The sequence below is a fragment of the Dermacentor silvarum genome, chromosome 1 (genome assembly GCF_013339745.2).
Source record: "Dermacentor silvarum isolate Dsil-2018 chromosome 1, BIME_Dsil_1.4, whole genome shotgun sequence".
Classification (NCBI taxonomy): Eukaryota; Metazoa; Arthropoda; class Arachnida; order Ixodida; family Ixodidae; genus Dermacentor; species Dermacentor silvarum.
This window is the reverse complement of record NC_051154.1, coordinates 382856084-382870401: the sequence shown is the minus strand read 5'-3', so window position 1 is coordinate 382870401 and position 14318 is coordinate 382856084. Positions and strand designations below refer to the sequence as shown.

General features: G+C 48.6%; 1 protein-coding gene across 4 annotated transcripts in view; it reads left to right on the top strand.

Moving 5' to 3' along the window:
• LOC119437503 (aspartate--tRNA ligase, mitochondrial-like) overlaps window positions 1-14318 on the top strand; it is a 133806-nt gene that overhangs the window by 102991 nt on the left and 16497 nt on the right. For 2 of the 4 annotated variants that reach the window (XM_037704512.2, XM_037704511.2), the window contains exons 16-17: window positions 404-514; window positions 11538-11613. In XM_037704512.2, the coding sequence (XP_037560440.1) occupies window positions 404-514; window positions 11538-11613 (187 nt within the window). Of the gene's footprint in view, window positions 1-403; window positions 515-11080; window positions 11188-11537; window positions 11614-11871; window positions 12074-14318 lie in introns of those variants that run through there. The other 2 variants (XR_007465123.1, XM_049660616.1) reach the window with 2 other exon arrangements.

Genomic DNA, 14318 nt, shown 5'->3' with positions numbered 1-14318 from the left:
GAATAGCGTCCTGCACGTAAACTACGCTATCACGCTATACTAAAACTCTCTTTCTGCAAAGTTCGTTTGCGGAACGGTAATGCTATTTCCCTTAACCCCGCTATTACGCTAACGTTATACTAAAACTGTCTAAAGATTTGGGCAGCTGTATGTATAATCAACTGTCGGACAAGACACTTCTTTTTTTTAATCATTTCATACTAGTAGGTCACCCAAAATGGGGAATCGGAAGTTATCTGAAAACGCAAACACAATAATGCCACATTGCAGAGAAAAGAGGCTTCAAGGGCGCTGTAACAGCCTGGATAGTGTACCATGTAGTATAAGACAGGAAAGTGTGTATGTGTGGTATGTGCTTAGCATGAGCGCCCCCCCCCCCCTCCTTCCCCCTGTCATCATGCAGGTCAGGGGTCAGCACTACGACCTTGTCCTCAATGGCTGGGAGGTGGCAGGAGGCTCCATCCGCATCCATCATGCACCAACCCAGAGACACGTGCTCACAAACATCTTGCAGGTGACTCACTTTTCGTGTACTTGGCTATTACCGTATACAGTATAGACCACTTATAACGTAACCGCTTATAGTGCAGGACTGGATATAGTGCGGTGTTTTCAGACTCCCATTAATTTTCCCATAGCACTCCATGTATACACGCATCGCTTATAGTGCAGTTGTGGGAAACGAAATACCGGTTACAGTGCGGCTGCCTGGGAGTACAGAAGTCAGGGAGACGGCGAATGCTCCCCTCAGACGGGCACCCAAAGGGGTGCTCGAGGAAGAAAGAGAGACGAAGTGGAGGAGAAGGGCATGTGGTGAGAACGAACAGCCAATGAGGCTGAAACCAGAATCTCGAGTGCGAGTTGTGAAAGATCACGCCGCGCATAGCGATCGAGGGCCACGAAACTGCAAACGCCGGCCAACGCTCGCTTCACAATAACGGCAGTAAACGAAACTTCAGGGAGCGGGCGACGCCGGCACAGCACGGCGAAGGGCGCACGCGGAGGCCGTAGAGTGTGAGGGAGGAGGGCGGCAGGGAAGCGGATTTCGCCTCGGCAACTCCGCCGCTTCAGTGGCTCCCCTCGCCCTCCCTCACTTTCGACTGTCACCGTGCGCATGCCCGCCGCCGTGCATGCGCCGCCGCTCCAGCCGGCCCGACGCCAGCTCCCCGAAGTTTCGCTTTATGCCGTTATCGGGAAGCGGGCGTTTGCCGACGTGGGCAGTTTCGTTGGCTGGCCTGGGACAGCGCCGCTGCTTCTCTCTGCGCCGTAGCCGCAGCGTGCAAGGTCAACACGTGAGTAGAAAGTAGAGGAAGCATAAAGGAGAAAGAAGGGTTCACTGCCATTTTCTACGCGTGGCTACGGTAGTGTGGCTGAGACGTCGGCACGTACACGCATGTTCCGGCCCAACGCAGAATCGGCGACCTTGGCATTTGAGAGAGGGTGAAATCTCCGCCCCTTTTTTTTCTTTTCTTTTTTTTTTTGTTTCGTTCCCGCGCGACGGGGTCTCTCCTAAGCTATTACTCTATGGCGGTGCCAGAGCAATGCCGGTCTGAGGCGCCGCCGCTTGATTTGGTTCGAATCAACAAGATTCGACTGTAAATTGAATGCAAACGTTCTAGCCGCATTCCTCGACTGTCGCATACGCGTGGCAGCTCGGTGCACATGTTTTGCATATGTGCGGGCCTTGAAAATTGTTGCTTTGGTTGTTGCGGATATTCGCTACTCCGGCAACTTACATTATAAGTGGTCTACACTGTATTCTCATGTAAGGGCTGCACTCTTCTTTCCTAAATTTTGACCCGATTTTTTTGGGTGTGGCCCATACGCCATAAAAATTTCAATAAATTTGTATCTGCTTTGAAAAACTGGTGTGCTTACCACCGCGTGCAACGACCCTGGGGAAATCTTCATTTTAGCTTCATTTGCTACCCCATTCGTAGTCTCTGGCATGTAACCACAGGGCTGCAGCATCTAGAATCCAGTTTACTGCAAGCACACTGTTAGAGAATGAAGCAATGCTCGGACGTCGCTCTGCATGTAAGGTTGCGCAATGAAAAAATTGCCGGAGTATTCTTGGAGAACTTGAATGGAGTGTTACAGTTAATAGCACCCATGTACATTCTAGTATTTCTTAAGACGCTTTTCTTTAGACCTTGTAAATGCCACAACTTTTTTTAAAAAGGAATCGGACAGGGTTGAATTTTCGGCTGGTGCATTTGGCATGGAAAGACCCCTGTGACAAGCTAGAGCGGTGGGTGTACTGTGTGTGCAGCATGAAGTGCACGTTTGTTGATGCATGCATGCTTGTGCTTTTAACATGATAACAATGTGCCATAATGCATTTAATTCTCTTTGCGTCCCGTTGGTTCGGTTTTTTTCGACTGCACTTTCATCTCCTGGCTCTCGCCATAACCAATGCTTCTTCGCTGGACCTTGGCCTTGGTTATCTCCGCGCACGCCGTTCTTTTTTTAAGGTGTTTGCTAGGGATGGGCGAATACTCGGTATTGTCGAATATTCGATCGAATAATTCTATATTCGTTATTCGCTTCGATTCAAATTCAGGTATTCAATATTTTCGAATTATGCGGCGCTCCCTAATAGGCAGCCAGAAGCCACGGACGGCCGGTACACATCTCGGAGGCTATGCTTCACGTCGTGGCTGCCATACATCAACCATAAATCGCGAAGGCACTTCAAGGCACTCCATCGCCATTTTTGCATTAATGAGCCGATAATGTGCGATGGAAAAGAGCAGAAACGGCTCTAGCGTACAACCAAAACGAAGTGGCGGAGTCCGCATCGCCATAGTCATCAGAGAAATCGTACGTGAATGACAGCAACGACGGAACACTTCATGCCTATTTGTGCCTCTATTGCATTTACCGCCGCACATAACAATGCGTTGGCCGCGGGATTTCATAGTCGCCATCCATGATCACGTCGATAGCTGCCGTGGTTTCTTCCGCAGCGGTTGCGGCAAAAAGTTGTTTCGTTTTAACTCAATACGAACATCGGCCACGTGCCTAAAAAGCTGCGTAGTGGCCATCCATGATCGCATAGATAGCGACCGCGATGTCGTCTGCAGTTGTTGCAGCGAACGGTAGTTTTGTTCCGACTTGGTGCGTGCATCGGCCGCGTGCCTTAAGCACCACAAAGTCGCAGTTCATAATCGCGTCGATAGTGTCCGCAGTTGTGACATACACTTGTTTCAGTTTTACTCGGTGCAAAGCTGTCGAGGATGAAGAGCACCGGCTACATCGCGATGGACGTGCGATCTATTGGCGGTCAACTTACTGGCGCAAAAAAATAATTGGGATTTGCGCGCAGTAGTGCAAAGCGTGTCGCAAATGATGGCGCGCGCCGCGGCCGTGCTGCGAACGAAGTCACGAGGCCTCAATCACTGCTGCGAGAGCCAATCAGTCACGAAATGACTAGAATTGCAGCTTCCGCACTGCTTTTGTGCAAAATAGCAAAAGGATTTGCTCATGCATTACACTAACAAAATCGTGCTGACGTAGTAAGCATTTGCTTATTGTTTTCTGGATACCCTGATAATTCGGCATTCGGTTAATTTGGACATTTTTTTTTCGGTCTTGTGAAATTCGAATTTACTAGGTTTTGCGGTAATATGTGATATATACTATTTGAACTATTCGATTCGAAATTATTCGACCAAATCACAATTTGCTTCGAATTCGCTTCGAATCTCAAATTCACTATTCACCCATCCCTAGGGTTTGCTATATATATCTTGTTTCTAACAGCTCTCAGTATCTCTATGAAAGGTTTGCCCGATGCACTTTATGAAAAGGAATGAAAAAAATCTGAAAGCCAAACCAAAGGGTTAACTTTAGAGCCAAATGCAATGCAAACAATGCAGTGAACTTCAATGCATTTCTTTCACTTCCCTAGTTTCTTTACGTAACCAGCCGGTGCGATTTTTACATTTAGGAGAAATGACAATTATAATGCATGATTAAAGTGTACGTGCATAGCATACATGTTCATAGGAATGGCAGAACGGTGTGTTAGGTATAACAGCTGTGTACTAGTTTGTTTACGCATGTACGAGGTGTGTTCAAAAAGAAACCGAACTTTTGCTATAACACCTTTACTGGTTATGGTACACCATTTTAAGTGCTGTCCCCTTTAAAGTAGTCCCCTCTACTGGCAATGCACTCTTCCCATCTTTTCTTCCATTTTTGGAAAGCCTCCTGGAACGCACGTTCTGGAATGGCGCACAGATCTCTTCTCGCATTGTCCTGAATCTCTTCGGTTTGGAAACGACGTCCTTTCAAGGTGGCTTTCAGCTTGGGGAATAGATAAAAGTCTGTGGGGGCTAGGTCCGGAGAATATGGTAGGTCGGGCACAACAGGAGTGTGGTGTTTTGCTAAGTAGCTGCGGACAAGGAGTGACGCGTGAGCCAGGGCATTGTCATGATGCAGCATCCAAGCCTGATTTTCCCACAATTCAGGCCTCTTACTGCGCACAGAATCTTTCAAACGTGCTAGGATTCCCTGGTAAACTTCTTTGTTTACCATCTGATCATGTGGCACAAATTCCTGATGTACAATGCCTTTGTAGTCAAAAGACACAACCAATATCACCTTCATTATTGACCGACTCATGCGTGCTTTTTTTTTGAATAAGGAGAACCTTTGGCCGCCCACTGCGATGACTGCACTTTCGTTTCAACATCATAGCCATAAACCCATGTCTCATTGCCTGTTATGATGTTCTTAAGAAAGTTTTCATCGTCATTGGCAGCAGCGAGCAGTTCCTGGCTGATTTCAACACGGGTCTGCTTCTGTTCGTCAGTCAACAAACGCGGCACGAATTTTGCACTGACAGAACTGGCATCCCAAGTTTATCACTCAAAATTTCATGACATGATCCTATGCTGATACAGTGCAGTCCACTTATAACGATATCAAGAAAAACGAAAAATCCGATCGTTAAAACTGATCATCGCTAAATCTGGACTGCCAAAAAAAAAATCCGAATACATCTTTGCAGTCCCAAAACCAAATTTGCCACTTGCGATAAAAATATCGACGTTGTAGAAAGTAGGCTGTGAAAAGTAAAACGTTTATATCTGTAAATGGCGTATCAGTCGTTAGGCGCTGAAATAGTCGAAAATCTGCATTTACTTTCGCAGAAGTTTCGGATTCATAACCGCCGTGTGCATTGCGTCCAGCTGCTGCGCGAACACTGGCGGCTAGATAGCCTGCATGAAATCAATGAGCGACTCGATCGATGACATCGCATTTTGGTTGAACATCAGGGTCGGTGTCAAAGACTGGCCATTGTCAAACTCGTCACTGCCGCTGCTGTCGTCGCCACCGTCGCACAACGCCGCCGTCTTTTGGGACAACGAACGCCCCGTCGGAGTTCTCTTCCCAGAACGAGGCAGTACTATCTGCACTCAGAAACTTTTCCATCGAAGCACCACCAATTTCATCCTCAGTAGTGACGTGCTCCCAGAGTTTGGACTCCACCGTGTTGGCTTCGCCCATGGGAGTTTCATCGTGGTGCACGAAGCCCACCTTTTCCGTTGATCGGCATGGCCACTGCTTCTAGCCTTCGTGATTGTGCCACGCTCCCGGTTTTCATAATTGTTGACATCATCGACTGTGCAAGCTCCTACTTCTTCGAATCTTGCAAAATTTGCAGCTTCATCTCGAGAGACTTGCAGCTTCGTCTCGAGAGACACAGCTTTGAGCTTTATCGGCGCACCTCCCACTGCTTCTGCAGCGCATTTCCACGCTCGCTTAGAGAGGGAGGTTGTAAAGGGAGCGTATGCCCCATAGGCCGCGCAGGTGCAGATCGCTTATCACTTTCTTCCCCCTCTTCTCTTCTCTGGACGCACGCACGACCGCCAGTGACGCGGACGCGAAGCAGCTGGCGCCATCTTGGGCACGCTGCGCCAACTTGTGATGCTCTCCGAGTCTCCATGGCTATCGTTCGCAATCGGCGCGCGGGTAGGATGCGCTGCGCGGTAATGGCAGCAGATACGAACTCGCGTAGGCAAACTTATGCCCCGTCTTAAATAAGGGCAACTTAGGAACGCAAATTTCACGATTATTCTGCATGAAAAATGCTGCCCAGAAGCAAAATTTCAATCGTTATATCTTATATGAGGTGAATAACGTATTCTTATACAGTAGAACCCCGCTGTTACGTTCCCGGGTGCTGCGTTTTCCCGGCTGTTACGTCGTTTTCGGCCGGTCCCGGCACAGCTCCCATAGAACCCAATGCATTGGTAACCCCACTGTTGCGTCGCAACTGTGGGACCGTTCCCGCATCATACATTGCGAACTGCCACCGTGCGATGGCCCGAGCAGCCATTTTGACTTTTATGTCGCTTGGCTTGGTTGCTTGACGATGGCATTGGCCGCCCGAAGTGCCGGGGGGCGACACTTATGACGTATTTTTCGTTTCCGCCAGCAAAAGTATGGCCCTTTAGATCTGTATTTGCTATGTAAGGATAGTGTCTATGACATGTTGTGGCCCTAAAATTGGTTTTGGCTCATTGATGTTCCGTATAATGTCCAGGGGCGATAACGCCGTCGCCGTGCGCCGTATGCTGTATGTCCGAGTGAAAGCGTGCAAGGGCAGCCGACAACTGCGTCTAAATCTCGCACACGAAAAAAAGAAAAGCAGGGAGGAAGCGCGCCTTCTTCCGTTGCGCTCGAGGCACCAGTGAGAGGGGAGGGATAGCGGGCAGCGTTGTGCTCTGGCATCAACTGCGTACTGCGCGGCAGCGCGCGGTTGCACGGGCCGTATCTTGAAAGCGATCTGCATTGGGGGCTGAGTCTACGCAGTGTAGGTGCGTCGGCGGCTCGTAGGTTTGTGCATGCTGTGTGTTCTCGGCGCTCAGTTTGCGTTGAAGCGATAGCCAACAGAACGAACGTCACTTCGCTTGCTTCTGCAACGGCGCTTAAATTCCTCACGTCAGCATGTTTCACAGCGCGTGTCCGCGTTCATGGAGTGTGATGTGTTCATGTTTGCCTGTGGGCGCTGACACCATGCTTGTTAATATAGTTAGTAAGCGAATGTTTACAAGTTTATATGAACGTTAAAACTACTATCCTTTATATAGCTGTCTACTAATTTGCTATCGCAATCAATACTTCAGCTGTTGGGCAAAACTACGACTTTTTTTCACACGTAAGAATTAAAATAATATTGTGTGCAGTTCAACACTACTCCCATTTCTCAATTTTTCTTGTTTCCCGGCTCTTGCGTTTCCCCGCTCTTACGTTTTTTGTTTTTTTTACGGTCCCGTGAAAAACGTATCAGCGGGGTTCTACTGTATATGGTTTTTTTTTTCTCGTAGCCTTAATGCATAAGTTGATACTCTTAAGTCGACTCATCGTTATAACCGATGTATCGTTGTATGTGGTATCGTTATAAGTGGACTGCACTGTAGTCACTTCGTCGGCGACTTCTCGAATAGTCAAACGACGATTTCCACAAATCACAGTTCGAGCTCTCTCGATGTGGTCATCATCTGTGGATGCGGAAGGTCGTCCAGGCTTGGGATTGTCACCACCCGACATTCTTCCGTCTTCAAAACGCTTGAACCAATTATAGCACTGCGTGTGACTCATACACTCCTCCCCGTATGCTTGGCTAAGCAAGTCAAATGTCTCTGTGAAAGTTTTCCCAAGTTTATAGCAGAACTTCACACACACACGCTGTTCTTCCAATTCCTTCATTGTCACTTCGGCACCAATCCGAAGAACAGCTTGTTCATGTGCTCACTTCAGCGGCTGTAGCTCGCCAACTAACGGTCAGAGTGAAACGCGGCAAATGGCAGTTTGTTGTCTAAACCTGCCGCTACATGCGCTCAGTAGCCGCAGTGCGCTCCCTCTGCTGGTTGGCGTGCTATTTCAAAAGTTCGGTTTCTTTTTGAACACACCTCGTGCATATTAAAAGCAGCTAATAATGGGATCGTGAATCAAAACACCACCGAGAAAGCTGTGCTCTTCCGAATTCACCTTCTTGTTGAAGGAAAAGGGCACTTGGAAACTGGATCGTGACAGTGTACACTTCTGTTGACATTTGTATGTTGCAGGCACGTTCCCTTGCACATCAAAAACATGGCTGCTTCGCCACAGTTTTACCCCTTTGTTGACACTTAAGCCCCTGAAGCTTTGATGCACACATGTATAAATCAGGCTGTTCTCTTGACTCTTGATGACATAAATGTTTGCGGATGTGGGTGAACACATGGAAGTGTATGCTTCATGCTGCGGAAGACCGCACAACGGGTAACACCTGTGCATCCAATGGTGGTACTGCTGCCATGGTTTGTCGCACCTGTAAGATGGATGGATGGATATTATGAGCGTCCCCTTTGAAATGGGGTGGTGGATTATGCCACCGAGCTCGTCAACTTTAGAGTTCTACTGGGCCTATTTTCAGTCTGAGTACACACGGTTCATGTTGACCAACCTTTGATCCTAAAAGAAATTAATTTTCCTAAAATCTATTATGTTCCCGTCTTTTGCGCCACGAAGTCGTCTCCACTGCTGATTCATTGAGCTTTCATTCATTCAGGTTTCATTTCATTCAGCTTTCATTCATTCAGCTTTCATTCATTCAGCAATTCATTCAGCCTGAAAGCCAGTGCCTCGGACAGAGTCACTTCGTCCTCATTTACCTCTGGAGGGACACAGTGACAGGCTAGCAAAGTATGCTGTGTGGTTCCCGTACTATCTCCACACGTTACACAAGTATTGTCGTTATGATGTGGTTCAAGGAGCAGTCTTAATTGCGTCAGTCAGAGACGCCTCCGAGGGCAGCAAAGACGGAATGGCAACAATCACGACACGCAAACATATATTCAAACACACACAAAATGCACGTACAAGGGCATGGGGGCAAGCAAGACCAAGCGTCCCTACCAAGCGTTCAGAGTGACTACCACCGCGCACTCACAGTTTGGCTGGTGTTGCGTCTCTAGATGAACGGCACCAGCGGAGACAGCAGGTGAGACCTCGCGGACTGGTTCGTCAGTCGGCTGGTTGCCGGGAGCAGAAGACGTGTCCTCAGGTCCCCTCGAGTGTTGACACTTGACCGGGCCCCTCCGACAGCTGGTGCGGTGCGTCGCCCGTCAAGTTGCATGAGTGGAGACGGCCGGCTAGCCCTCGCAGACTCTTGTTCGTCTGCTGGGTGCCAGGAGCGAAAGACAAGTCATTTAGAGGTCCCCCCATGCGTTGCACGCTCGACTGGGTCCCTCCGACAGCTGTTGGCCTCCCGAACGTTGACGTCTGACTCAAGCCTACGCGTCTTCCTTCGTCCGCTTCTCAGCTCCGTCTGCCTTGCAGACGTGGCGCTTCACCTTCTGAAGAGTAGCTCTTCACCTTCTTGAGCCACGCATTATTTTCCGATTCGTTGAGCGCTCTTGTGTGGCGCTCGCTCATTCGTAGGTGTTTTCTTGAGTTGTTATTTTGCTGCACCACAAGCACACGTGCAGCGAGGTGTCGTCCTTGTGAACAATGCAGCCGCCGCGGTGCACATGCTTCAATGTTTTCAACACCACTTCGTCGTCGTCCAGGCATTTCTTGGCACTTCACCACAGTCGTCATTGGCAAACTTTCTCTTATAACATCTTGTTCTCAGACATCCTGATCTCGCTTCGAACAGTAGTGCACTGCCCTTTGAATTATTGTAAAACATTGTTTTGATGTGATCCTTCGCTGTTTGATACCTACAGTAGAGTCCTCGTTTATGTGATCCTGTTTCGTACGATTTTCCAATGCTAACATTCGCGCTCAAAAACACACAAAATGACCCAATACAGTTACGTTTCTTTCTTGTCGATTGATACGATCCCGGAAAACATGATTCTTCGGCACAAACATTCAGTACATTGCCAAACTACAATTGTATGAGACATTTTCCGGCCACTACATCTCGTGTAAACAAAAAAAAAAGGCCCGAGATGCAAGCTATTGAGAACAGTAGTCGCTCACCACAGCAGCTTCTCCGCAGTACTCGCCCGCCCGTGTCATGTAAAAAGCTGGCGCCAGACTCGGGCCAGCAAATCTCCTCGCGGGTCGTCACACGCCGCATTCACAGCTATCGTCGCCAGCCCTATCGTGATAAGCATCTTGCCCTACCTGTGTGGTAGCGTGCATGGCATAGTGCCATTGGAAGTGTACTGCAGCTGGGAGCTGCACCGCCGCTCCCAGCTGCAGGCGGCACGAAGTGACCGTCGTGTTTCGCTCTGGCGGCATCGTATTCTTTACCAAAATGGTGGCTGCAGGCTGAGGCATCCCTCGTTTAATTAAGTCATGTCTCCACCTTCCTGTCATCACTTTATCTTTTACGTATAGCATTCAATGAGGAAAGGGGGAACCGAGGGGCCTGATTTTTGTTATTCACAATCATATAAAGCTAATAGACATTGGCACTAATGAAATCGGAGGGTAAATCAGTTGTTTTAATTGAAGTGTAGAAATGATAAAGTAAAGGGAAATGAAAGCAAATGAAAAAAGCAACTTGCTTCAGGTGGGAACTGAACACGTATCTTTGCATTACGCATGTGAGGCTTTTACATATGTTCATATAATTGTGACTAACAACAATTGGGCTCCTCAGTTCCAATTTTTTCGTTGATTGCATAGTGAGGGTCTCGACTCTGGCAGCTTTCATGCTTTAGAGTGTCATACAAGGGTCTATCGGCCAGTTGCTGACTCCCAAGTTCAAATACTACGTGGTGCCTTCGGTTAGAAAGGATGTTCTACGTCTGCTACCGTGGCCATGAGTTGTGGCACTGGTTAACACTCCTAGGGCTAGATCTATTACACATATAATACGAAAGAAAACGAATGGGAAAATGGCACCATGGTAGCTGAACTAGTAAGAGCATTGCACGCGTAATGTGAAGACGTACGTTCATACCCTACCTGGGCAAGTTGTTTTTTCGTCCACTTTCATTTCCCTTTAATTTGTCATTTCTACATTTACATTCAAAATGAGGAATTTACTGTATGCTTTTCTTGGTTTCTTCTTCTGTTGGCTTCATGAAATTATGTAGAGCATTAGTGTGACTTCCTTGCCATGTAGAAATCCAAGCAAGGCACATCGGAAGATGGAGAGCTGAAGTGACCCAACAGTGGTTGGACGAGGTAGGAAGTGTCAGGCTGGAGCCGACATTTGAAAAAGGAAGGCAAGTCCCCTTGTCATAACTGGTTCCAGGCTGATGTTGCCCCTGTTCATGCAGTGTTGATCACTGCCCTGGTGACTCAATGGGTACAGCATTTTGATACGGAGCACGAGGTCACAGGCTGCACTCCCAGCCGCCACCGCAACCCGGTGTGGGTGGAGCACAGAAGCACTCGTGCATAGGGGTTTGGGTGCATGTTAAAGAACCCCAGGCGGTCATCAGTGCTAATACAGAGCCCACTGTGGTGTCGACAGTCACTGTTGTATGGCTTTGGGATGTCAGACAATCAGTTCACTCATTAGTGTGATTTTGTGGCAACTGTGGTGCCATCCAGTGACAACGATGCTCTCTGTGCAGGAAGATGACCGGGAGCTGAGCCACCTGTTGGAAGCCCTCGAGTCGGGAGCACCCCCACACGGTGGCATTGCCCTTGGTGAGTGGACTGCCTCTTGTGGTTGAGCAATGCTGCTGTGTGCCATATGGAAGGGGTGATCACAAGGCCAACCACTTTCATCTGCCTAACCATTCTTGAGTAACTTTGTTCTTTGCACACGCTGCTTTCTCTCTTGACAGTGTTGTGCAGATTTGTATAACACTCGGGGGCTTCAGTGATAGAAGTGTTGCGCCATTTGTTTCAAACTGCGCCGTGAAGGAAATCCGGCTACACGCCGCACCAAATTGTTTATCGCAGGTTTTGCGCCAGGCCTGCGCCGATACGCACCTTCTCTGCATTGGGAATATTTTGCGTGCACGAGAAAGCGCCATGTATCAAGCAACCATCTTTCTCGACTCATCCTCACACGCTTTCCCTCACAGCTAAAGCATTACGGCCTGCGGCCGCAATCTTATCGCACTTGGACATTATACGGAACCTCACAGCGACGCTGACACCGACGAGCTGCATTTATCTTCTTATATACCGTATATACTCGTGTAAGGGCCGCACTTTTTTTTTCGAAATTTTTGCTTGGTGCGGCCCTTACACGAATTAGGCCGACGACAGCTCGCCAAAGGTCTATACTGTTTCCGCAGCAGTAGAAGTCTGCAAGAGAGTCACAAATGACATGCCAGGAATGTTTTTATTACGATTCCATGTCGCTATCGCTGTCTCGTCCTCGGAAGAGCATGCCTCGGCGTCTGCATCCCCCCCAGAGACGATCATCCTCAGTACTGTCCATGCTGTTCGAAATTCCAGTCACCTTGAAGCTTTTCACAACTGTTTTCAATGACACGGCACGCCACGCACTCAAAATCCACGCACACACTTGTTGGAGTGATGCCCGCTTCAGCCGTCCCGTAGGGGTCTTCTCATGATGGCCTCCAGCCATCCATTCCGAGTAGCATCGGCGAAATTCCGTTTTGAAAGGATGGTTAATGCAGACAGTCAAGCGGCTGCAGCACACTCGTTAGCCCTCCAGGAATAACGGCCAAGTCTGTGCGAGTCGTGGCGAGTCGGTCCTTGACGTGGTCAGTCAAGTGGCCCAGTTCAGTTCTGCGGCGGATAGAGAGCTGGTTCCGGTTCATAAACCGCGTAGCCCACCCCCGACTTGCCTTGAATTGTGCCTTGGGTATTTCCATGTGGCGAGCGATGTTCAGGGCTTTCACGCGTACCATGTCAGTTGATACAGCGTAGCCGTCATTTCGAGTGTCGATGACATATTTGACGAGTTCGCCTTCGAGTTCCGGGTATTTGCACTTCTTGCCGCGAAACGCCTTTCGGCTCCTGTTGGTAGCGGCGAGGGTATCTTTCTGCTTTATCCAGTAATGCACGCATTTCTCGTCTACGTCGTACTTGCGTCCAGCTTCTCGCTTGCCGTGCTCCTCGGCATATTCAGTCACTTGCAGTTTAAATGAAGCAGTGAACGATCTCAAATGCTGGCCCATCTTCCGTCACCTGCGCTGGCTCAAACAGGGCTCACTACTACTGACGGAGTGACACCAGTTCGCCGGCGACACGATGCAAATGATGCACCACACAAAGCAATCATGGCGCCGTACACCAACGCTCAACCAACGCCTCCTAGGAGGCATTGGCTCAACCAGCTCAACGGCTTGACCGGCGGAAGCGGAAAACTGGCAGCGCCATCTAGCTTCGATTTAACTAACTACACCTTCTGGCAGGACTTTTCGAACTTTTTTTTTAATTTCTCCTTTCAAAGTAGGGGTGGGGCCCTTACACGAGGGCGGCCCTTACACGAGTATATACGGTAATAATAAAATGGTACAGCAGTTCAATAAAAATGCTTGCAAGTTAGTATAATACATATTGAATGCAATGTTTCAGAAAGTAAAAACTTATACAGAGCTTCTTCTTAGCACCAGAGTAGTAAGTTACTCCTTCAAAGTATTCTTTTTTTTTTTTGCTCCAAACAGCAAATTTATCTGCTCTAAAAGCATATATTTCTGGTTCAGCTGCTATTTTTCCTGCTCCGAAAGCTCCGGCACTTGGTCCTTTGAAAGGACCAAGATAACACCCGACAATTGTAGGAATCAGCCGAAAACAATGTCATTTGAAATGTGTTGCATCCGTGTTGGATATTGCCAATTTTCACATGCCAGAAATCGGTAATTTATTCGTAATAACATTTCAAACAGCACGCGCGAGTCGAGCTCGCGCGGAATCCGACGCCAAAACAGCAGTTTTCTTTCGACGCAGAGCTGCCGTTTCGCGAACACCGTAGACGCCATCTTGGTCTCGTTTGAAAGAGCATTTCTTCGTTTGAAATTCCCGCTGTCGCCACTTCGTTTCACTCATTGGTTGTTTAGAAAAAAGCCAACAAAAAAAAAGCAACATGCGCAATGCTATTGGCTACTGGGCGCACGTGAGGCCACGGAGCCATCTCATTGGCTGAGCGTGACCCGCGTCGTCTGCTTGGCGCGTCGCAACGCAAAAAAAAACGTGACAGTTGGGCCGCCATTTTGCCAGCACTTCGATCTGCGCGCTTACGACCAAAGCCCTCGCAATGCCTGGTTCAGCGCGAAAGTTCCATTCGCGGAATAAGTTTGGCAAGAAAAGGAAGAAGTCTTTGGCCAACAACTTCAAGGCTCGTCTACCACCGGGAAGCGTCGACGAAGAACGTGATGGGTCGCCAGCCGCCGCCGCCGCCGATGTAAGCTTGTCGGGCGTCTGCAATGCTC